The sequence below is a fragment of the Pseudopodoces humilis genome, chromosome 4 (assembly GCF_049639895.1).
Source record: "Pseudopodoces humilis isolate 2021_Gansu_Grassland_sample_001 chromosome 4, ASM4963989v1, whole genome shotgun sequence".
Classification (NCBI taxonomy): Eukaryota; Metazoa; Chordata; class Aves; order Passeriformes; family Paridae; genus Pseudopodoces; species Pseudopodoces humilis.
This window is the reverse complement of record NC_142203.1, coordinates 52,519,935-52,543,943: the sequence shown is the minus strand read 5'-3', so window position 1 is coordinate 52,543,943 and position 24,009 is coordinate 52,519,935. Positions and strand designations below refer to the sequence as shown.

General features: G+C 40.8%; 1 protein-coding gene across 16 annotated transcripts in view; it reads right to left on the bottom strand.

The window, feature by feature from the left end:
• Positions 1-1,538: 1,538 nt before the first annotated feature.
• The window catches only part of ARHGEF28 (Rho guanine nucleotide exchange factor 28), a 110,956-nt gene continuing 88,485 nt past the window's right edge, over positions 1,539-24,009 (bottom strand). For 15 of the 16 annotated variants that reach the window (XM_088054290.1, XM_014252385.2, XM_088054292.1 and 12 more), the window contains 3 exons: positions 23,508-23,987; positions 19,991-20,282; positions 1,539-2,628 (listed from right to left, as the gene is read on the bottom strand). In XM_088054290.1, the coding sequence (XP_087910416.1) occupies positions 2,468-2,628; positions 19,991-20,282; positions 23,508-23,987 (933 nt within the window). In that variant the 3' untranslated portion in view covers positions 1,539-2,467. The remainder of the gene's footprint in view (positions 2,629-19,990; positions 20,283-23,507; positions 23,988-24,009) is intronic. The other variant, XM_088054299.1, reaches the window with a different exon arrangement.

Here is a 24,009-nt window from a genome sequence, read left to right as displayed (position 1 = left end):
TATTTCTCTAACTAAAAAAGAAGACACAGCATTAATATATGCCTGGCGATAACTGAAAACACAGACTGCTAAAATAGCCAAGTCTCACTGGGGCTGTGTTTAAATTCCACTAAGTATTAAGAAATGCCTAAATAATGGACAGAGTACAGGGGTGCATAATACATCTTGTTATAAAGAGCACCTGCCGAGACCATACTGGCCTATACTTTAAACATTTTCTGCAATTAAAATACCTAAATCTAGAGGCCACCTGTTTCCTGCCTTTGCCTTTCTGAAATACCAGAACTTTTACTGTAAACACAGGTGAGCAAAATAAGATGCTGCCTGATTTTAAGGGACTTAAAAGAATTTGCACAGCAGCTGAAGTCTGGGCCAGCCGCTTTTCAGCTCCCAGCCCCTCAATTAAAACTGATGAGAGAAGCAGTATTCTCTCTTCCTCTCCCGGTGGCAAGACGCTTACGTGGGAATTCCCACACCAAACTGGGACAGCAGCTATCCATCCAGCAGCTTGGATTTGACAGTAACCAATACCAGATGTTTCAGCCAGGGCATAATGAAATGCAGAGAGAGTAACTGTGGAGAAAACTGCTCATTTTTCCCAATTTCCCATGGGTCTCTGGGCAAGGCACATATCCTGGGACATACACCATCCCAAGAAATTTGTCTGGCTACTTAGAAACTTGCCAAAACGCTGTTCAGGTGGCAACCCTGAATTCATTGTTGACTCTCTATCCTTACTACAGGGTGCTTAAGAGAAATTGGATCCACATTTCAATTTTAATCTAATTGTGAAGAGCAAAGAAGGTAAAACAATTCTAGAAATTCTAAAAGAGGGTGGTTTTTTTTCTCTTATAAAGAGACATATTTTTAAAGTGCTGTCAGGTTAGCAGGAGTCTTGAAGGCTGGACATAGACACTGGACACCACAGCTGCAGGCCCAGCCTTTGCCTGATGGCATTTGCACATCAGTTAATACAGCTGAGAATCACATCCTGCTCATCACGCCAGGTGCTCAGTTGTTTTCCCAAGATGCCAACTGAACAACGACTCTGGAGTCCAGTAAGATGTAGCTCAGAAAGCTCTGCTTTACAGTACTCCCCATAGCACCCCAGTCCCCGGGAGAGAATCCTTCTCAGTCAGGAAACCCTTGCCAACAAACGCACACGTCTAAAACTCTGTGCCTTGCAAAAGATGTTGCACAGCACAAGGCTGAGGGCAAAAATGGAAACCACTGGCACCCGGGGCTTACCCAGACAAATCCTGCACTCCTCTGCTCCTTGAGCTGGGCAGATGTGAGGCAGCCCAGATTCGGGAGCTGCGCAGCTGCCTTCCTGCTGCACCTCCGCCAATGCCATCAGCCATGCTAAGTGGCAAACATCCTTGGTTTTGCCAGCTGAAATACACAGCTTTGTCTACCCTGGACCAGGAACACACATCTGCAGCAGAGCTCAGTGCAAACAAGCCCTGGACACCTTTTTTATTTTTCCCTCCCGTTTTCTTATTTCTTTGAGGGATCTCACAATGAATCAAAGTTAAATCTTTGCAGAAAAGCACAGAAGATTTATTCAGTGTGACAGAAATGTACAATTTTTTTCAGAAAGACAAAAAGACACAAAAAGGCACATAACAGGTTTCATACTTCCTAACACACAGGAAATCCCATGAATCTGGAAGCAGAAAGCTATCTGACTTCTACACAGGAAAGCAGTGGAGTTTCAAAAGAGTTCAGTTAACAGAAGCCTACTATTTATCCCCTTTCTTTTCTTCTGACCAGTGAGATGGTTTCAATCTGGTAAATTTTAATGTGTAAGGACACTTACTGAAATGAGGAACAGTTACAATAACTGATTTAGTGCATCTCTGCACAGAAACTGGCAGTAGTATCAAAATGACAATAGGCTTCGGGACATGAAAAAACACTCACAAATATGCAGTTATGCTCAGACTGTAATAAACATCCCCTTCTGAGCAGTTCCTGAGCTAGAAGATAAGGAAAACGACCCAACAGCTAAGGGTATATAGCATATTTCAGCGAAGACTAGAGCCATCACTCTTACATTGCTGTCTTTTCATGTTACATCACAACTGTTAGAAGGTTACTGATACACAGTCTGAAATCTCAAGTAGCAGACCCGTCTCTCTTAACTCATCTTTATAAAAAAATTACTCAATTAAATGAACACTAGCTTTCACAGTCCTTTGCAGCATCTTTACAATTTCAAAATGTTATGTCTCCCCTGCTACCCATTGCTTCTTGCAATGCATTTGAAGTCGTGTCATAAATTAAAGATTACACCACAAAGGCTTCAAAATAACTTACTTGCTATATTTATCATGGGGAAAATTTTGCATTTGCTATTAAATACTACCCTTAAAGCCAGATGGTCATACAGAGAACGACTACAGAAATTTAGAAAAGCAAACACAGTTATCTTTCCAAAGTGCTACTGAGATTAGAAAACAAGTTATCAGAGGTAAACAATCTTTTCCTCTACTCTGGCTCCACTTTCTGCATCCTGCAGGCTCCCAGGCTGGTGTTTCAGGAGCAGCTCGTCTGCCTGTGGTGACTGGATGGATCCCTGGTTTGGAACACTTGTCTGGACACCCTGGGTCTGTGATGCATTCAGATCTGTAACACACAAGAGAAGGACACGTGACTATGCATTTTCTGCCATGCCCATGCCATCAAAAAAAGCAAATTCTGACTTTTTCATTAGCACTGTTTTCTAGTTTGCTGCATCTGTCTAGAAAGGAAAATATTACTCTAGAATAAATTATACTGCAGCCTGGTGAGAGGTACCTTACCCAAAGTTAGTGAAATTAATAATAATAATAACAATAATAATAGTAATAATAGTAATAATAATAATAATAATAATAATAATAATAATAAATGTGCAGCCATGCTTTACTAAACAGACACACAATAATGGAAAGACATAAACAAAGTCAGAATTGAGCCAGAGGGAAGCACACAGCATATAATCATTACCTTTGTTAGTAATAATACAGTTGTAACATTAATACAATTTTCATCATTACACAGAATTTTATTTGTAAGCCTTCCTTTTATGGATGCAAAATAATTAAGTGAGCAAAGTTAAAAGTCTACATGGCTGGCACTTGCATTGAGCTTTTTCTACCAAGTTTATTTGCACAAACTACCTACTCTATTCTATTCTGTCTTGATCCTTTTTGTGTGATGTGGAGAGAAAGACTTGCATCCAAACACTAGAACATTATTTCACATGGATCCTGTTATCGTTCCAATTTTCTCCCACAAATGCAGAGAATTAGGTACTTGCACAATGAAGACTTCTACGATAATCTATTTATAGCTTAAAAAAAAAAGCCAATAGGACCACAGTTGGTTTTATTCCTAGTCAGCATTCTGTATCACTTTGGGTTCTCAGGAACTGCATCTCACTAGTTGGCTTTTCTACATCTGTATTTCTTGGAAGCAACTTTACCATAAAAACCAGCTGCATAACAAAGAATGTGTATTTTTATGTGTAGTGATGAAAAATATCTGTAATAGATATGCTGCCATCTCAGCCTAACCAACTCTTCTATTACATCCAGAGGCTTAAATTTTCACTCTTTCCTCTCAAAAAAAAGGACTCTGCAGAAAAAAAGGGAGCTTGGAACCCCTTATACATCATGGTAATGCCAGAAGCACACAAAACTCAGAACTGGGGTTGAGCCTTGATCATTCATGCAGAGCTGAAGAGACATTTCATGCTTGCTCTGGCTCCTACTACTCACATGTAAGTGAAGTAGAAATCCATTATGAAAGATCTATCTGGGTTTTTACACACCATGCCATTTAACTGGTGGCATTTCATAATTACACCTGCCCACATTTGGCATTCCCCAAATATATGTGACTTTCATCAGTCTTGTTCACTGGGGCAGGAGTTCAAGGCAAAACAAGCCTGCTGGCACTCTGAAAAGCCTAGGCTTTCTGGCTGCTCCCTGGCATGGGGTCTGTGGAGCAGTGTGGGATGATTATGCAATGGGCATGTGGAAACACATCATATCACAGCTTCTGCCCTCAGCATCTTCTCCTCTTTGATATTCACACAGCTGCAGGGAGCAAACAGGCTTTGGGGCTGCAGCTCCCAGCATAAGCCACATGCATCTTATTCCTGCTGCCAAGACTGCAGGGTCAATGGCAGGAGCAAGGTATTTATAAACGAGCTTAGTCATAGTCAGATGACAAAGGATGTTACAAAAATTAGTCTTCAATTGTCTTTCTTTCTTTTACTGTTTTATACTGGATTAAGTTTCAGTTTTGATGAAAATCAAGAGTGAGTTATTTGCAATATGTAACACAGCAGAACTTGACTCACTAATTTAGTCAAACCATCCTGATTTTTTGAAGATGATGTTGGTCATATTAGAAAAATATTGCAATTTGCAGCCAGCAGAAGAAAGCAAAAATATGTCTGTCTGTCTTTATGGAAACTGGATACGTTTGGTTTGTTTATTTATTAAAAAGAGCCCTACTAGCAGAAGTTCCTTAACTTCTAAACACTTACATTTTGGGGTAATTTTGCCTACATTAATATTCCTTTTAAGTCCTGTGAGTCTATTCACATTACCCAAGTTATGCGCATAAGAATACCAGTGAGTAAACACGAATTTGAAAGATCTGTTTCCAAAGTTCATGAAGTACATAATTTAAGAAGCCTAATTACAAATTTGAAAATACACAGAAAAGAAAGAGAAATGCCTTACATGCAGTTATTTTCCACCATCAAAACTAAACAGTAATTGCTTCACCAATTAAAACAGTAGCCGCTTCCAAACCATTTCTCATTAACCGTTATAACTATAAGCAGCAGAGCTGAGCAGCAGAAACTGTCAGCATTCTGGAAAAACAAATCAGATCCTGTCACTATCAAAATAAATGATTTATCACTAGTTTAGATGCTTTTTAATTTTTTTTTCCTGAATACATTGCATCTGGAAAACCTGAACAGCAGGAGAGCACCCAGGAGGTAAGAGCACAGCTGCTGCTGGGGTGGCGAGTGGCTTCAGGCTGGAAAGGCTGTGCTTAATTGAACTGATGACAGAAGGGGCTGGTTTTGGATACACTTCAGGTGGCACTCAACACAGACTCTGCCTAATAAAAGCACAATGTGTCCCCAAGGCCAGCACAATCAGCCTGCCATTGGGGAGGGTGGTTGCTGTCTCTCTGCCCAGTGCCATGGTGGAAGCAGCTGAGTCATGAGACCAGCTGGTGTCACAGGCAGAAGCGTGATGTGCCCTGAGAGCAGGTGTGTGTGAAGTGTGGAAGAAGCGCTAGAAATGGTAACAACCGTTTCAGGTGAAGGGAGAGTGGGGAAAGTGGACTGAACTGCCAGTCAGCCTTAGTTCTTGTAACTAAGTTCTTGTAATGTTCTTGGAACAGTGACAGCAGCCAAGAAGCTTCCCCCGAGGTCTCTGGTACAGCATGGGGAAACTGAGTTAACCCTGTCACCAAGCAGGAGAAAGGTGGGAGAAATCATCCTCTTGAAATGCTCTGCCAAAACAAGGAGGAAACTTCTGAAACCAGACTTAAAAACATCAGCTGCTGTCTGCTAAAGAACTCTGAGAGCTGAGGATGCTCAATAAAAATAAAAAAAGGAAAACAAACTGATTATTTGTGCAGACAGCAAGGCAAAGGGGTTGCTACCAGCAGGTGACATCGAAGAACCTCTCCCATGTTCCCCTGGCAGCTGGGGCGCCCACGAGAGCTCCCCACTCGTTCTCCAGGCCCATTCTCTGCTGCACTGAGGCAAAGTCAGAACTTGCTATGGATCAAGAGTCAGGTAAGTACCGGCCTTTTATGAGCTTCCCTCAATGTGATTGTAATTCACCCGTCAACATCAGCCATAAAATGAGTTCTGTGATACACCCTTTGTTTAAATTCAGCATTTACTTATCCTTTTTTCTGCTCCCCTCCAAGCTAGGGACTTGGAGGGGATGCTCTCTGTTGGGCGGTGTTTGGCTCAACAGCGCGCCCACCAGAGCAGCACCCACGTCACCAGCACCTGGAGAAAGCTGGGTATGGCCCCTGCCCACACCCCTCCTGCCCGGACTGGGCTCTGCTTGCTGCCTTGCTCCCACACCCTCGCAGAGAGGACAAGCAAAAGTACCTGGCCATAGCCATCCACTTGCTCATTTACACTGTTTTTTTTTTCATAGCTAGATAAATGCAGCAAACACTCCCTGACTATTTCCAAAGCTTTAACAAAACTGAGCTGTAGCTCAGATCCTTCCACAGTCTACTCTGACACAGCTTTCTGCTCCCTCCCACTTTTGCATCAGCCAAGAGCTGTCAGCATCTCGCTGTACCCTGGACCTCAGAATTTATGTGCAAACTGAAACCCCCTTTACCTGTTTCTCACTTACATAAAATATATTTCTCCTACAATATTCCAGGTAACTCTTTCCTTAAGAACAAGCCAGATCTGCAGCTGCATCATGGATACGCTAGCTAAAAGTGAACAACAGACCAGAGAAACCCACTTTTTCAAAGTTGGGCTGGTCAAACACCCGAGGCAAAAAAGGGTGTGCTTGAGGCTGGTGACCAAATATTAGGTAATCTGTGACAGTACTTCAGCCTTTTGGGGACTCGTAGCCTGTGCCACACCTCAGTAGCAAATACTCTTAAAGCACAGCTTTTACTCCTTTTAATCTCAGCTGAGACCACTTCACTAAAGAAAGAAACCCCAGGCATTCCCAGGAGTCTTCCCCACCAGTTTTTGCAAAAGGAGTTAGAGGCTGTTTCTAACAAATTCTGGATCCCATCACAAATTGTCTCATTCACACAGACACTGTCAAATTCAATACTAAAATCAAATTCAATTTTTTCCCCACTTTCCTTGAGTTTATGTCTGGTACCATGAGGACAAGCATCAGGAAACTGCAGAGAGACACTCTATTCTTTCCATACCTTTTTAAGACCACCTCAATGTAACAACAACAGTGGATGGCAGGCCTGTTATATGTGGGATCAATTCTCGAGGGAGTTTATAAGGGGACCTCAGTTTTCCAAACAGGGTCTGGGTCCAAACTCTGAGAAATGACAGCTCCTGCCTAAAAACATGGTACCGTTTTACAGGAAAAGAGAGAAAAAAATGTAGCATTCAGCATCCTAACTTCCCTCCCATTTCCAGCACTAATACAGGATTAGTAGTATCTCACAAACTGCTGACAAGGTGAAGGACAAAGGAATGGTATTTGCAGGAATCTGAAATCAATACATATAAAAACAAACACAGCCCATGTACCTGGGGGAGGGGGAGGATACAAAAGCCAAGTAAACAACTCATTAGTCACACTGATTCTCGCCTCCTGTCTGTTGTCATAGGGTGTTAGCACTTCCACATCAAATAAATGCCACAGATTTTCTCCTTCACCCCCTTCACCCCCCCTCTCTCTCTCCCCCCCATCAAGAGCTCTTGATGTTAAGGCTAGAATGCCCACAGTGAAGATTATGGGAAGGACAGGAGAACCAAGGAACTAAGAAACACTCCAGGCAAAAAACCTCTCAAGTCTCTGTGTTTTAAACAGAAAGCCCTTAGAGCTCCTCCTTCAGCTCTGACCCTGGTTTCACAGTATCACAGGATAATTCAAGTTGGAATGGATCTCAGAAGGCCTGACATTCAGACTCCTCCTCAAACCTGGGTTAGCTCTGAGGTCAGGCAAAGGAAAAAGGAAAGGAAAGGAACACACCACAAGGATTTTGCACACAATTACCTTGCTGTGATTTTCTGAGATCTGTCACATTGACCCCCTTTAAATAACAAAACTACATTTAAATGAAAAGTGATTTATGCCACTTCTAGCAACAAATACGTTGAAGAGTCACAAGAGCACTAACCTTCTGAAATAATAAATAGTTAGGTTTTGGTTTTACATGTACTTATAACAACTGGTACCAAGTTCATTTGGACTGACAGCTGACACATCAGCTTCAGGCCACAGCTATTTGAAACGGCAGAGCTGCTCTATTTAATCCCCACACTGGCATTCATGCATAATGCAAAATGCAAGCAGACACCTAAAAAACAGTGCTAAGTCTACCGGGTCTGGGATATTCAAAGGAATTCAAGGGTAACAGGCTCTCATTTGCCATCACAGTTCAACAGTAAACAGCAGCCTAACTCCCATGGGCTCCACTGAAAAACCCACTGGCAAATCCCGCGGCACCTCTTTGTCTCTAATGATGCTCCCAGTGGTTTCCATGCAGATTCATTAGCAACAGACAGCTGATTCCCCAGGGAACTCCAAGCGCCTCAGCCTCTCTCCTCACCATGAAAGGCACCATGACCAGTTTTGATCACTTTTTTTAATGCCTACTAAGACTTTCCCAAATTGCAATAGATTTTCCATACTGCAGGTTCAGTTATTTAAAGTTGGTGGAAGAAAGGGAGCACCATGCAGTGGTACTGGGTGCCTGAAACACCAGGACATCTCCCTGGAGCAACCAAGACACTGCTGCTGCCGATTCAGAACAGAATATTTGCTATAGAAAAGTCACGTTTAAGCCTTGAAGATTTGAGGACAATTCCCTGCAGTCACACTGGCAGCTGAGATCCCACATGCCATCAACAAACCTTCACACCTCAATAAAGCTGATTTCACAGCAGGAAATGAACTTGCTATTGGGTCTCAAAAAATCACTGGGGAAAAAAACTACCAAGGAAAGAGGAGCCTAATCCATTTCCCAGCTGACTGAATAAGGCAAGAAAATCAGTCTGGGAATTGTAATGCTGTTATTCACTTTTGACCAGCCCAACCCTGTGAAAAAGCAGCCACTGCATTTCTTAGGCAAACTAGCACCTTCATGAATATGAGATCTTTACACAAAAAGCAGATGAAGAATTATTTCAGAAGAGATCCTACAGTAATTAGTCTTAGCAGCTTTTGGTGCATTTTTTGTTACAAAAACAGAGAACAGAAATAATTCAAAGCCTAGGATGAATAAAGTCTGCAACATAACTCTTCTCTACATCTGTACACTGGATTTTTGATCATGGTAAAATTACTGGGATTGCCATTATTCTGCATGTTTCTGCTCTTTGTGTAGTTGCTGGCTTAGGTAAAACAATGCAGCTCTGTTTTCAGGTTTTGCCTCATAAGTCTTCAGAAAATTTTGGTCTAGACAATTTGGACCTAATTCTTGGCACAAGAAACACAAAACACACAACACATTATTCCACCAAAATAGCATTTATCAAAAAGTTCCAACTCATACTCCAGGTTGTGGAGTAATGTGATGATGCAGCCATTTTTCTTTCATTAAGGCCCAGTAAACATACTATTTCTAACACTAGTGTTTACCAAACAAAAGATTTTATAATTAATTCAAGCTCAGATACTGACAGTGTCACTTTGACATCAAATTCATAGCATGCTGATTAAAATTTATTAGGTTGATTAAAATTTTAGCCTAGTCACGTAGCTATGTTATCAGTTGTATTGGTTTTGAAAGCACACAGGTTCTAAGCTATTTTTGGTATGCTGTTTTTCTAATGCATATCAATAAGAGAGACTTAAAAATACGTCTGACTTGAAATCATAATTTGTCTGAGCATTAAGTACCCACAGTCTCACCTTGGCAGGGCAGACTGCCTGACAGCTGTCTGCTTCTGCTTAATATTAATTTATTTAAGTATGAATTCCCTATTAAATTGTCTTTGTGCTAAGCTTTGAAGCTTTAGATGGTCAATTACAGACAAACACGTGGTCCAACAGGTATTCTGCTAACAACGAACACATGCTTTATTGACCTACTTCTTTTCCAGCTCATTAAACACAGCTGCACTCAAATGATCAAGAGGAAAGAACCATAAAACCCCAAGAACACTCTTCCTACACAGGATCACAAGGAGCATGGCCAGCTGCCGCCGCGGGGTCTCTGCCTCACCCAGGGCAGCAGCACACCCACACAGAGCACCTCTCCAGGGGCAGGGCAGCTGACAGCAGCGCTGGGGGAGCACAGAAACACCCACAGCCTCGTCTTCCAGGTGTCCAATGCTGCTGTGAACAAAGAGGGCTGCGACCATTTCCTCCTAGCCCATCATCTGCTGAAGTCGTTCGGCCAGCCCGCCGAAGCCAAAACAAAGTGCCATCAGCAGGGAGCACTCCTGCTTGAAAGTTTGGTGGCGGAGCAGAAACCCTATAGAGTTACAGGCCCAAACAGCACTTCTGAGGACTCAAGGGACAATGAACCAGCTCCCCTTTCTGCTGCCAGCCAGCACATCCCCACAGTTCCCTCACCCAGTGTCCCAGTTTCCACCCTGAAAATAAAACACTGCAGTGAGGCTTTATCTCCTTTCCTCCTGAGAAAAGAGAAACAGCTAGCATTAACCCTGAAAAGACAGACTCTGGAGCACGAAGTCGTTCCCTTTGAAATAAAAGGGGACATTTACACATCAAAACTGAGCTGTTACCACAGACAGATGTTAGTGTGTTGATTAACGCTGCCTCATATTATATGGACGCTCTTTGGTTGTGGGTTGTTTTATTGGGGTTTTTTCACTTTGAAATAAACATTAAATCAAACATCTTGGCAAAAAATCAATTCAGTCCGCAGCGTCTGGCCAATCTTTCAGGTGCAACATAAAGAAGTGTGCTCTGGACTTTGGCAAACGTTTTCTTGAGTAGCAGAAGGGCACAGCTCTGTTACAAAAGCCGAAAGGGGGAGGTAATTTATAAAACACTCAAGTCTCCTCCTAAGCACATTGGTTTTATAGGGTAATTTCCCAACAACAGACCAGATCCACCACTTCTTACTCATAAAATCTGACAAGATCAAAACTCAGAGACCAGCAGAAGAACACCAAGTCAATATATAGAACTGCTCAGAAAAAAAAAAAATAGAGAAAGCACCTGTTTCAAATCAATTACATGCTAATCTTACCCTTTAATAGAAGCTGCTGATGTTGATTAATACAGGAAAAAACATGGGCATTACTACGAGAGTGAGCATCTGAGAGAAGCCTCTTATCTCATAGGCACAGAGATACTTGTTCTCTCCCGAGCTCAAAACTGAGGGAAATATTCACTAATTTTTGATTGCATATTGAGTATTAGCACAGCCATTTTTATTCATTTTTGGCAGGAAGTCTATGTGCTCATGTATTCTTCTTGGAGCTCTTGAAAAAAAATCAAGAAAAAACAGGAAAGCTGAACATTCCCCAAATTTTGCATTGTAAGCACAGAAATTTTCGGTGTGATTGAATATTTTGAAGTGAATGCCCTTTTAAACTGTTTGCTAAAAGCAAAGAGAAGAGAACATATAACTATTGTGAAGACCATTTGCATAAAAGGTAAAGGAAAAATTGTACATCAAAGCCATAAAACCCCACAATTATCAACAAGCATGTGCATCCATCCCTTCAGCCAACTGCTTTCCACGAGTGCATGCAGACCACTTGGATTCACTTTCCTCACTTCTGTTCCCACTTCTCCCGTGTATGAGCAACACTGGTCTTACCCTTAAGCCCAAATTCATCACCTCCTCCTACTTCACCTTTACTACAAGTTTTAAAACACCTGCCTGTATTTATTTTCATTGTCAGCTCTAAACTGTCTGTGTTTAATGCAGGAACCTTCCTCAGACCTTCATCCCCTCCCCAGTGCCACTGTGCTTCAATGGCAAGTTGTTTTGCACAGAAGACAGCTTCTCTGCAGTTTTTCTGTCAGCAACAATTATCCTTCAATTTTCAAGTTCAATTAATAAAGAGAAAAAAAAAATAAATCTCTTTCCATCCTTGCATCTTCCCTGCTTTCCTTGTCTGTCATATATTCTTTATCATTGAATATATTCAATGACTTCTAAAGCACATGCGTTTGATTTTTCCATAACAGACCCTAAACAAATACAGAAAAATCATATCTATTTTTTATCATTTATATTCCAGTTCTAGATCAGACTTCTGAGGAACACTCAAGGAATCTCAGCAGGTGACTGTTGGAAGTCTTCCTATTTGATTAAACTATAACCAAATCCCATACCAGCAGCAAGGCTCCTCCTTTCTACTGCCCCACCCAAAAGAAAAAATTCTACACCCAAAAGAAAGATTTCTACAGCATCTGGCAAGGGGGAACAAGATACTCCATGAAATCTCCTCTAGCAGTTTGGAGACAGTCAATTAAATTTATTGGAAAGCAGTTGGGTGCTCCTGTGATGAATACCAGCAGAAGACAGACACTCTTCCCCAGTGTCTTAATAAATATTTAACAACAGATGATGCTGAGGAGGTTTCCTATTACCAACACTTCATTATTTTTGCACAACGTGCTATAGGCCATTTATTTGAATACGTAAAGTATTGTACTAAATAATTAAAATGAGATTGTACTTTTCAAAATAAACCAGACAGATACACTTGGTGATTCAGCTACATGGTTTTACAGGGCGTGTTTGCATACTCAGTATCTTGCAAAATTTGATCATCCATAAAAAGCTTCTCTCAGCTATTCAGATGAATTATTTATTTACCCTAGTGCATCTATTTCAGGCTCTAACTTCATTACAAAATATATACTAAATATTTTATTGTACTAAAGCAGAGCACTGCACAGCCAGGTCTCCACCCACAGAGAGCATTTCCCAAGGAAAACAAAGACCTCCCAATGAATCTTCTTGGTATCAAACAACAAGCAAGACTGTTGTTTAGTGGCCCTTTTCCTGAGAGATCATCTCTTTCCCTGCAGACTTGCTATCCAAGTCACATCTCTGCACATCCCTGAGCTGGATCTCAGGATCCAACTCACTATAAACCAGTTGTCTGGCTAAAAATCCTCTGCCCATGGTTTTCTACTTTGAAATGTTCTTCTTTCACCCCTTTACTTCCCTGAAACCTCTACCTACTAGAAAGACCTAATCTAAGTAAAGAATAAACCTGCGTATAAGGGGGATCATCCACACAATTCCAATTTTGTTGACGCCACTAATTCCACTGACTCCACAAACCACTCAATGAAGTTGGTGGAACTAGAAGTGTGAGAAAAATGAGAAAGATTCAGCTATCATCCTGTTGCTGTTTAATAAGTCTGCAGTAAATGAAAGCCTGAATGTGGTGTGTAGAATTACACCAACACCTGTGCTACCTCAAAAGACAGGGGCAGACAATTTCTTTTACTCCATTCAGAACCTTAAAGATGTGCACTATTTTAAATTTCCCCCTGCAAATGAATGAACTCTAAAGGAGAAGATAGTAGAAAGAATGAAATCAAGACAGGCATTACTCAGGATAGGCATTACTTGCGTTAAAGTACAAAATAAAAACAGAATATCATTAGCTGCCTAAATTAAAGGGTTATGTTATAGTGCTGCATCTACTGTGGTTATTTACAGAAACAAGAAAAGTGTTTTGAGAAAATCAGTAACAACAAAACAATCAGAACAACAAAATCTGACTGCTAGAGAGGTGAAAAGCAAGTGTTATTCAAAATATACTAATTGTAGGTGACATACAATGACATATTTTTCGCTTTGGTATCACACTACCATATGATTTAATCCCTTTTGCCATTTGCTTTAAGCAAAGATCAGTGTTATTCCCAAGAGGAAAAAAATAATTTCCTCTCTGATTCATTTCCACCAAGTATCTCATAGACACAGAAGTCTTCCAGCAGAGCATGAAAATCAGTGTTTTGTGGTATGGAGAAGAGGCAAATTAGCTGCTCTTTGTTGCAGAGTCAAAAGTAAGAGATTACTTGTTCTAATAAATTAATGAGATTTTGACCTTGGAAGATGCTTGTGCTGATGTTGCTCAACTTCATATTCTTATATATTTCCATTTAATTTTATTCTCATTATAACTTACACTGAGTGCTGAATAGGCTCTGTGCTCACCTGTGTAGCCATCCACGCTTAGAGCAGTAGGGATATGTTGAACACAGAAAAGTCAGTTTGGAATTGTTGTCAATGTGGCATCTACTCAATTAAAAAAGACAAAAAATTTAAAGTATCTCAAAATATCACACCCACTCAGGAGGCTCCCTAACAAACTGGGAGCTCCATGGGTTATATCATCCTTCGCTTTTCAAAAATTTCCCTCTTCCTAAGTGAAAGAAAAATAGAAAGAATTTGCTCACTGTATGGGACATTGAAAAAAATTGCACTATTAAGCATATTATTAGACATACCAGAAAAAAAAATATGTTATAACCTTCACATGCAATTCTGCAGGTAGTAAGGGGCTGGCCTGTCCCTGACTCCAAAGCATGCTGTTATAAAGTGTTTTCTATATGGGACACGGTTACATTCCAACTCAGAAAAATCAGATGTACTCAGAATGAGTTCTTTCCGCAAAAACAATATAACACTTAACTCACAACAATCACATATGCAGAACTGTGTTGACTTTTTTGGGGGTGTTGCTAATCATTATTTACCAGGTTCCACATGATGAAAGTAATTCAAAAATTCATCATTCAAAGTCTTCAACATGGGATCCCATCAGCCACCTCCAGCACTGGCAGCAGTAGCTGTGCTATCTGAATAAGGCCCTGAGTTACTGAGATTTGCTCCTTGCCAAAATCCAGTTTCAAGTTGGAAGCACAGACAAACAGCCTGTATCACTTCAGATGGCTTTTTAACACTGTAGTTCAAAGCATATTTCACCTGATTTTTTTATCATACTTGCATCAGTTTTACACTGTATAACCTCTCCTGACTGCAACAAATCCACCTTAACACAAATATGAGAAAAGAGCCAGGCCTATTGTTATCAACCTCCCTGATGCAAACATAGAGCAGGTACTTTTATGCAATATCATTATGCCACAACATATGTTAGATAAGATAGCCTCAGTGTTGGTTTAACCCCAGCCTGAAACCAAACCCCACACAGCCCCTTGCTCACTCTTCTACCAAAAGGATGGGGGAGAGAATTGGAAGGGTGAAAGCTGGAGAACTCGTGGGCTGAGAAAAAGATAGTTTAATAGGGAGAGCAAAGGCAGTGCACACAAACAAAGCAAATCAAGGAATTAATCCAGTGCTTCCCATGAGCAGGCAGGTGTTCAGCCATCTCCAGAGAGTCAGGCCCCATAATGCAAAATCGTTACTTGGGAAGAGAAATGACATCACCACAAATGTCCCCCCCCTTTCCTGCTCCTTTCCCCCACTTCATACACTGAGCTTGGTGCCACACGGTCTGGAGTCTCCCTTTGGTCAGTTTGGGTCACCTGTCCTGGCTCTGTCTCCTCCCAACCTCACAAGCACCCCCAGTCCCCTCACCAGTGTGGCAGTACCAAAAGCAGAAAAGGTCTTGGCTCTGTGCAAGCTCTGCTCAGCAATAACAAAAACATCTCTGTATTATCAACCCTGTGTTCAGCACAAATCCAAAACACAAAATCCATGTCAGCCACTGAGAAGAAAATTAACTCTACCCCAGCTGAAACCAGCATATAGACAAAAAATGCACTGTTTTAATAACAATGGAAAACCAAAGCAATTGAATCTGATATACAGTTTTAAGAACAGGTTCAACAGAGTAATCACCATTAGCATAATCTCACTTAAGGAATAGGAAGGTAATGTCAAATAAACTATATGGAGTTCTAGGATACTACACATTGTTTCTCGAATTTTTGCTTTTTCTGTTGCAAATTAAGTATTTTACATCTCTAGAAACCACTTACTTTGATGAAAGCCACTATAAATTAATTAGTTTTCTAAAATCAAGCTATCTCATTTGCTTATATGCATATATGTACAAATTTCTGTCCTTTAAAAAAATATTTAAATTACATTAGCCAAATAGAATTCTATTTTTGCTCTTTGGGTTTGCACTTGGCTGTTTATGAAGATCCCAGGTTTTCCTTTGATCCCTATAAAGATTTAAACTATGTTTTTCACATATATATATATATATATATAAAACTATCACATGTATAGATCCTTCATATTAAATGCCTGAGGTAAAACCTTCCTATTTTCAAATTTCAGAGGTTTTCCAGATCTATCACCTTTCAATTCTATTTCTGTAGCTACAACATCTGAATAAATGAAGTTAAGGTAGCAGCAGCAAACAATGCTGTTCACTTCAAAGCTTAAAAAAATTTAAATTGCACTGATTCCTGAAATCAAAGAAGTGAATCCATAGGTAAATCCTTAGGCATCACTTTGGCTAGTTAACCTTGACATGTCAATTAAATGCGAGACTAATTTATTCAATTCTCAGTCTAGTCTGACACAAAACCTATACTTCCCCTCCTTCCTAATTAGCCAAAGTACTTGCTCCTTTCATGCAGATAATTTCATAACCATTACTGTAAAGCATTAACACATTTTTCTTTCCATCATATTTTCCTCCTGTTGACTGACACACCTTTTCTAGTGAGGTTATTTATGCCAGTTTCAGCATTGTGGGAACTTGCCTGAAGGTCTTTACTAAAGTTCCCACCCATACACATAAAACAATGATATATAATCATGATGTTAGCCATGTGAAGAGACCTAAGTCTTACCTTAGGAAATATGAATGGAAAATTATGCACTGGAGTAATGTAGCTGTTTCCATTTCTGTGTATTTATGAAGCTTAATTGAATAGTACTTAACATAAGGTAGAATGCAGAGTGATTAACTCCTTGGAAACAAGTTTAGATGGTGCTTCTCTTTAAATAATTTAAGGGGGTTTTTTTTGACAGAGCAGACTTCTTACAAAATGCCTAATAATTCTGAGAAAGTTAATCAAACCCAAGAAATTCCTTTTGTGTACACACAAAACTTTAACTGCATATTAGGTCCGGTCATGTATGTATGAGGTACATGGCTATATGCAGTAAACCATACTCAGTATTTGTTTCTTAGTTCTATGTTTTCCAATTACTTAATAATGCTTTTTGAAAGATGATTATGAGAGTTCATGCACAAAGCTAGTTGGAAAATGGAGGAAAATGCCATGAAACATTCATCCACATTAAAATATTGAAGATTACAGCTATTAAGTTCTTTCCTGCATTGCATTTAAGTTGGTTTTCCTTCAAAGCGATTGGAACTGACTATATCCTGCACAGGTGTCAGAAAGTGGAGGCACAAGGTTGGAGACTTTCTGAAATTTTGCTAAACTCTCTGGGGAAGAAAATATGCCCAAAAAAGAAAAAGGAAATGTTTCATAGTATGAAATGTTTGTATTGTTTGATTTGAGTGACATTCCTTAGGAACAAGCAATTTGCATAATTTCCATGTGCAGAGTCCCTCAGGGAATTCAGCACTCTTCTCATCCCCCACTCCTTCCCTGCACCGTGGTCCTGATGCAAGACAGAAGTCTGAACCATTCAGACTAATGCACTGCATGATCAGAGCATAAAATTCTTGTCACCTTCTGAATCACAAATGCAGCCTTGGAGTGTGATGTCACATCTCTCTGTGAGGGGAGGCCTCCAGCCCTGACTGCTCCAGCAATGCAGTGGTAGGCTTCACAGTATCATCTGAACCGTGAGAATGCTGCAAGGATTTGCTTCACCCCTTTGCATAAGGTGTCCTGTGGCACTACCCGGGCAGTAACTGCACATTTTGCCAACACATCTTAGTCAGAGATGTTGGAGTCTGAGATACAAAATGTGTGCCCTTGTTTCTGATACTTAGTTCTAAGATCTAGAAAAATGCTGAATTTCATATAACATGAAGTTCATGAGCATGTTTTCATGGTGATACATGAAAACAAATGTTAATGTCAGATAGAAAAGCTAAGGTGTGAGTGTGTAGATTAGAGAGTTTTCTTAAGTCACTGGGTGAAAAAGTTTAGAGATTAAGCTAGTTTAGAAAGCAGAAAGCAAGATGGAGGATTTAGAATGTTGTTTCTTTTCCTGCTTCTTTCTTCTTCATGTTCTTCTTCTAGAGGTTTTTGGGTAATAGTAAGTGATTGGTTAGAAAATGCCGCAGTGCAGCACACAGGTGTTGGGTCATTGGGTCATTAAGAAAAATAATATACTTGTCTATTGTTAATTGGATAAAAATAAGTATAAAGATAAAAGAACTGTGTAGTTCAGGACCATTTTGTGCTTTCAAAGCCAAAGTGAGCCACAAGGCCATTCTGTTCCATCAGAAGCAAATGAGCCAGATTGCAGTGAATTAACTTTGTGCAGCTAGTCTAGAGAGACCTGACAAGTTTTGTAATAACCTTCTAATAAACATGAGAAACAAGATTTTAATGAGCTCAGGAGTTTTCTTCAAACCTAGAGAACTGAGATAAGCGGGGCTCCCCAAGAGGGAAGATCCCAAAGGAGCTCAGCTCAGAGGAGACTGAGAAATACAGAAAGGAGGAAAGAAAAATACAGTAGTGCAGAAGAATCAGAGAAAGACATAAAATAAACAAAAAAGGCTTACAGAGGCTTACTCTGTAGCTAGAGCTTGTCCCCAAGAGTGCTGGGACTGCCTTGGTGCCCTGCTACCAGGGCAAGGTAAGGATGTCTACACAGTATGCACTGACAACAGCTGAACACAAAGCTGGTCCCTTGTGTCTTGAGACGCAGAAGCTCCACCAGCTTATCTTAGAATCAATACAATTAAACTGGTACAAGCCAGTTTAATTAAAAAAGATTCTCTCATGTGGGCTCAACAGAAAGTGTCCTGGTTAGCTTCTATCTGTATGTATGTATGCAAGCTAAGCCACTTTTGAGAGGTTTAAACCTACATATGTGTCCCTTTTAAAATTTGCACTAGCTTAGCCTATACCTATAGCTAAAACGACAACCGCAGACAAACTAGAATGAGTTTCACCAGGCTACTTATTTAGGCATTTTTAGAAATATTAATCTCTTTTACTAATCAGCTTGGCTTGCTGATTGTGGTGATGTGACTAGCCTGCCCTACCTTTGATTCTAACATGCTTTGTTTTCTAACATGCACCAAAGACTAGTAAGGCTGTACTGGATGCCTTAATACATTACAAGGAGTAGTAAGGAGCAAGTTCATTAATCACAGATGTAAGACAATTAACCATTGTACCTGTGTATGTTTTCAACTCTTAATTCTGCTGCCCACTGGTCTTTGCTGTGACCTGATCTGCATGAAGCTGATGTGAGAATAGAACTTATTCTGCACTGCCAACTGCAGAAAAATGGGAGCTCAGGCAATGCTGCAGCATTGACATGTCACATCTCCTGAATTTCACAACTGTGCAGAAAATCCCATCAGATTATTTAATCTGTTACACCAAAAGTGCACCATTGGCCCCCAAGACTTTTAGCTCATGTTTTTACATCCTGCTCTACAACTCACACTAATGAAAGAAGTTAGATCAAAACAAATATTGTGCAAATTGAGGAATAAACCCTAGACAGTTTAGAGTTTCTCATAAATTTTTAAGACCTTTGAGGAATTTTCAGTGCATTCAGTGCTCAGATAGGCAGCCTCTTCCCCTAATTTTAGTAGCCACGATCAGTTATTGCCATGCAGCCTACATATCTTTGGAGTACTGGTAAAATGCAAGAATAAAGAAAGATAATGCGAAAAGAGTAACTAATGTAACACTTCAAAGATTACATTACTTCTTAGAAGTGATATAACTGTATGTCCACAGATCTTTAAAGATATTTTAATTCATCAATGAAGCAAGAAAAGGGTGTTTGAACACTGATTACAATTCTAAGATATTAAATCAGAAGTTATTCTAACCAGAAATTATCAAGCAGTGCACATATGCTCACAAACAATCAGCGAAATGCACTTGAAAAGAGGGATTTCTGCTTGCAAAAATAGGTTGAAAAGCATTGGGAAAAGACTAAGAGAAAAACACATTCTGAGTACTATTATGCAGACACAAAAAGGAGTTTCATGGGTTTTCAGTAATTTTCTGTATCTCTGTTCTGCTTATTTTCTCACCTATCATCAAAAATCTTGAGAACAAGCATGCAACCGTTTTATCAAAATCTCTTGCTTCCACCACTACCAAGCTGTCTTTGTTCCTAGGACTATTCAGACAGAGAGGAGACAAACTGCCTGTAAGACTGGTTAATTAAATTAAGTATTAATTACCATTATCCTTGTTGCTTTTGCAGGAAAAAGACATCTGCTGATAAGGACTAGTGGATTTCCACAGTGCACTAGTTAATGTTTGCTGACAGGAAGTGTCCATTTTGATATTCAGTTGATTTTCACTAGTCCCTGCTACATCAGAATTTGAGATATTCATCCCATACACACCATCCTCATAAACGAGAGAAGAATCTGATCTGTTGATTCTGGTTAGGGACATACACACTACAGCTTCATTGAAGTAGAATGCATTTTCACCATGTATCCTGTCCAACTGATTATTTCCCATTATCTGCAGAAGGGGAAAAAAACAAAACAAAACAATGAAAAACAAAACAGAGAACTGTATTTTCACCTTTGTCCAGTAACAGAACCAGATAATGACAGAGTATGTCAAGTTGGAAGGTGCTCACAAGTATCATGGAATCCAATTCCCTGCTTCTCACTATGTAAAACTAAAGTGTATGACTATGAGTTTACACTCATCCTGAAGAGACTTTATACCAGGATGCAGAAAATTAACTGCCAGACAGAATGGGGATTCATAGCAAATAGTCATCTAATCTGCCAGAAGTTAACCTCAAAACACATTAAATTTGATGTGTATTCAAGAATAAACAGCAATAACCTAGCAGATCTGGTCTTAGCTCACCTTGAAACAAGTAATAACTGCAAAGTAACAGATAAAAAAGGACAACTAACTGGGATGTATTGAGCTCTGCTGACTTCCAGAGGCTTAATATTTTGCCTCATGGCTCAACAAGGTGCCACTTCCCATATGTAAATCTGTACTCTGCAATCCAAAAATAACACTGTACCTCACACAGACAGGCAATTACAGAGAACAGGGCTGCAGCAGTCAAACTGGGGATGGCAAACAGCTTTAGCAAGCAAGCCATGGCTCCCAAGGGTGGAAAATGCAACTCCTGCAGACTCTTTATCTGCAGGTGTTTATTAAGGCAGATCTCACAAAAAAAAACAAAAAAAAAAACCCAAAAAAACCAAACAAAGAAGCCCAAACAAATAACAAAAAAAGTAGGAGTATTAGAGTGAGTTACTGCATTGTTTGGTAAGTTAAGTGTAATACAAAAACACTGCACTGGGAATACCAGCTGACTGACAATCACTCAACATGTTCTGATGCTGCAAGGAGTTTGGTAGTGGAAACATGGGAGAAAGATAATCTTAAGGTCTGAATGGATTCAAAGCCATGTAGTCTACTTGAAAAAAAAAAATACAAGTAGCCTTACAAATGAAATATTAGATCACAAAAACTACTACTCTCTGACACTCAGCATTTAATTATTTTGATATCCCTGTATCAGACTATTATCCTCCAACTTCCCCTCCTCATCCATTAAAGCAGACGGGCAACTTCAGTTTTAGTTTTATCATTTGCTTCTTAAGCACTGCCAAACAAGTTAAAAACCACAGCACACACTATGCTAGTGAGAAGAGTCTTCGTTGTTTGGGTTAGCAAGAGTATATGGATAAGTCATGTTCACACGGTGCTCACAAAACCCAGATGAAAAGTGGGAGGTCAGAGGCCAATCCTTTACCCCCTCATGAGAGCACAGTCTTAGATGCCAAATGGTCTCTGCCTGTTATGGGTGAGTTGCCAGCTGAAAAACTATGGAGGTGATGGCTTGAAGAAACGCACTACAGATTTTCTCCTGAAAATGAGAACCTGAGGGGAAAAAAAGGCTGTTTGGGTCAGTGAGCTTTCCATATGTAGAAAAGCCAGCCAAAATGTTTTGATTTTCAGGTGCTTTAGAGAACAGTTATGGAAATCAAGACCACACCCACCAAGCAGGAATTAGAGAAGAGGATCTACCTGGCAGGTGAGCACCCAGACAGCTGAGTTCAGAGCCAGACTGCATCCTTCACCCTCAACAAAAACTTAATCATTTTAGTACTGAACACTTAAGCAGCTTCAGAGTTACTTTAAATTGCACCCCCAAATAATAAGCATCTCCAAGGATTTATACTGTCACAGATGGAGCCACACACCAACCTCTTCCCCTAGGGGGCTGGCTGTTTCAGGGAACAGGACAGCAGGGCCTGATATGTGGGGTTCACAAGAGTGTGATGTTTGTTACTCCTGGAGGCACACCTTTTCCTCCCTGGAGACAGTGGTCCAGGAAAAAGAACAGCAAACAAAAGCTTCATTAGGTGCTTTATACGCCTAAGGATTACAATAATTTAATTCTCCTACAATATGCAGAGATACAATGTATCTTACAAATACAGCAGAATAAAACACAGCTACTCATATTTATAATTTCTGTCTTCCCAATGTAATAAACATCTGGCTAAGTTTGGGTTTTGTAGGGTATCCAGCTTAAAATCACAGAATGGTTGATGTTGGAAAGGATGTCTAGACAACACCTGGTCTAGCCCTCCTGTGGAAGCAGGGCCACACAGAGACAGCTGCCAAGGACCATGTCCAGGCGGCTTTTGAATATCTCCAATGATGGAGATTCCACAACTTCCCTGGGCAACCTGGTCTAGGGCTCCATCACCCTCACAAGAAAAAAGAGTTTTCTGGCATTCAAAACTAGTCTTCTGTGTTTCTGTTTGTGCCCATTGCCTCTGGTTTTGTCACTGGGTGCCACTGGAAAGAACTCTTCTCCAGGCTGAACAGTCTCAACCTTTCCTCACTGGACAGATGTCCCTGCCTCTCAGACAGGAACTTCACCAGACATCCATCCTCCAGTCTCTACCTCCTCTTCACCCCACAACTCTATGCCTTTCTTGTACTGGGGGAGTCAGTCTCCAGGAGTGTTCAGAGCAGAGAGGAAGGATCCCCTCCTTTGACCTACCAGCAATACTTTGTCCAGTACAGACCTGGAGACTCTGTTCCACCTTTGCAGAAGGGCATGATTTTTGCTCATGTTCCACACCAGGACTCCCAGGTCCTTTTCACAGAATCATAGAATCATAAAGGCTGGAAAAGATCTCCAAGATCATTGAGCCCAACCTTTCACCCAACACACCACCATCAGGTCAACTAAATCATACCGCTAGCTACCATGCCCAGTTGCTTTTTGAACATTTTCAGGGATGGTGACTCCACCACCTCCCTCGGCAGCCTGTTTCAATGCCTGACCACCCTCTCAGCAACAAAATTCTTCACAATGTCCAAACCAAACCTACCCTGTCACAGCTTGAGGCCATTTCCTCTTGTCCTCTTACTAATTGCCTGGGAAAAGAGGCTGACTCCCATCTTGCTACAACCTCCTTTCAGGGAGCTGTGAGAGTCAAGATGATTTCCAGTTGGTGATCCCCAGCATCTACCCATGCATGGGGTTGCTCCTTCCCAAGGAAGGACTTCGCACTTTCCCTGCTTAAACTTCATGAGATTCAAAGAAAATGCTCGGATGTGCATGAGTCTCAGCTTCCCACAGGTTCACTCATTACATTAAGAGCCAACAAAACCCAGACATCCTGGTCTATTCATCAAGGCAGGTCTCTAGGAATGCAGTCAGGGATATAATTACAATGGGGAAGCACAAACCTCATAGTTCCCTGTGTGTGAGAACAGGCTGTCTTGCTGACCATGCTTCCAGTGCCACATGAGTTTCTTCTGCATTTTCACATTGTGTCTTTCTCTCTCCACCATTTTTTGGCCCTCCTGGAGCCTCTCCAGATTCTGCTGGTACTCCTGCAGCTGCAGCGCCAGTCCCTGTCGGCTCTGCTCCAGCAGCTCCTCCTCACACTTGCACTTGCGCTCCCGCTGCCCCAGCCGGCCCTCCCTCGCCTCCTGCTCCCGCTGCCGCTGGTCACATTCACGCAGCCACCGCTGCTGCTCTTGCTGAAACTGCTGCTTCAATTTGTGTATGTTGGCCAGTTCCACCTTCTGTTTCTCCAGATTTCGATATTTCTCTTGTTCCAAACCAAGGTTTAGCCGAGAGCCATGGCTCCGACTGGTCTTCTCATTCTCCTGCACTACTAACCTGTGGAGCTCTTTGTGGCTGTCCTGGATAGCCAGTGCTGCCTAGACACCACAAAAAACCAGA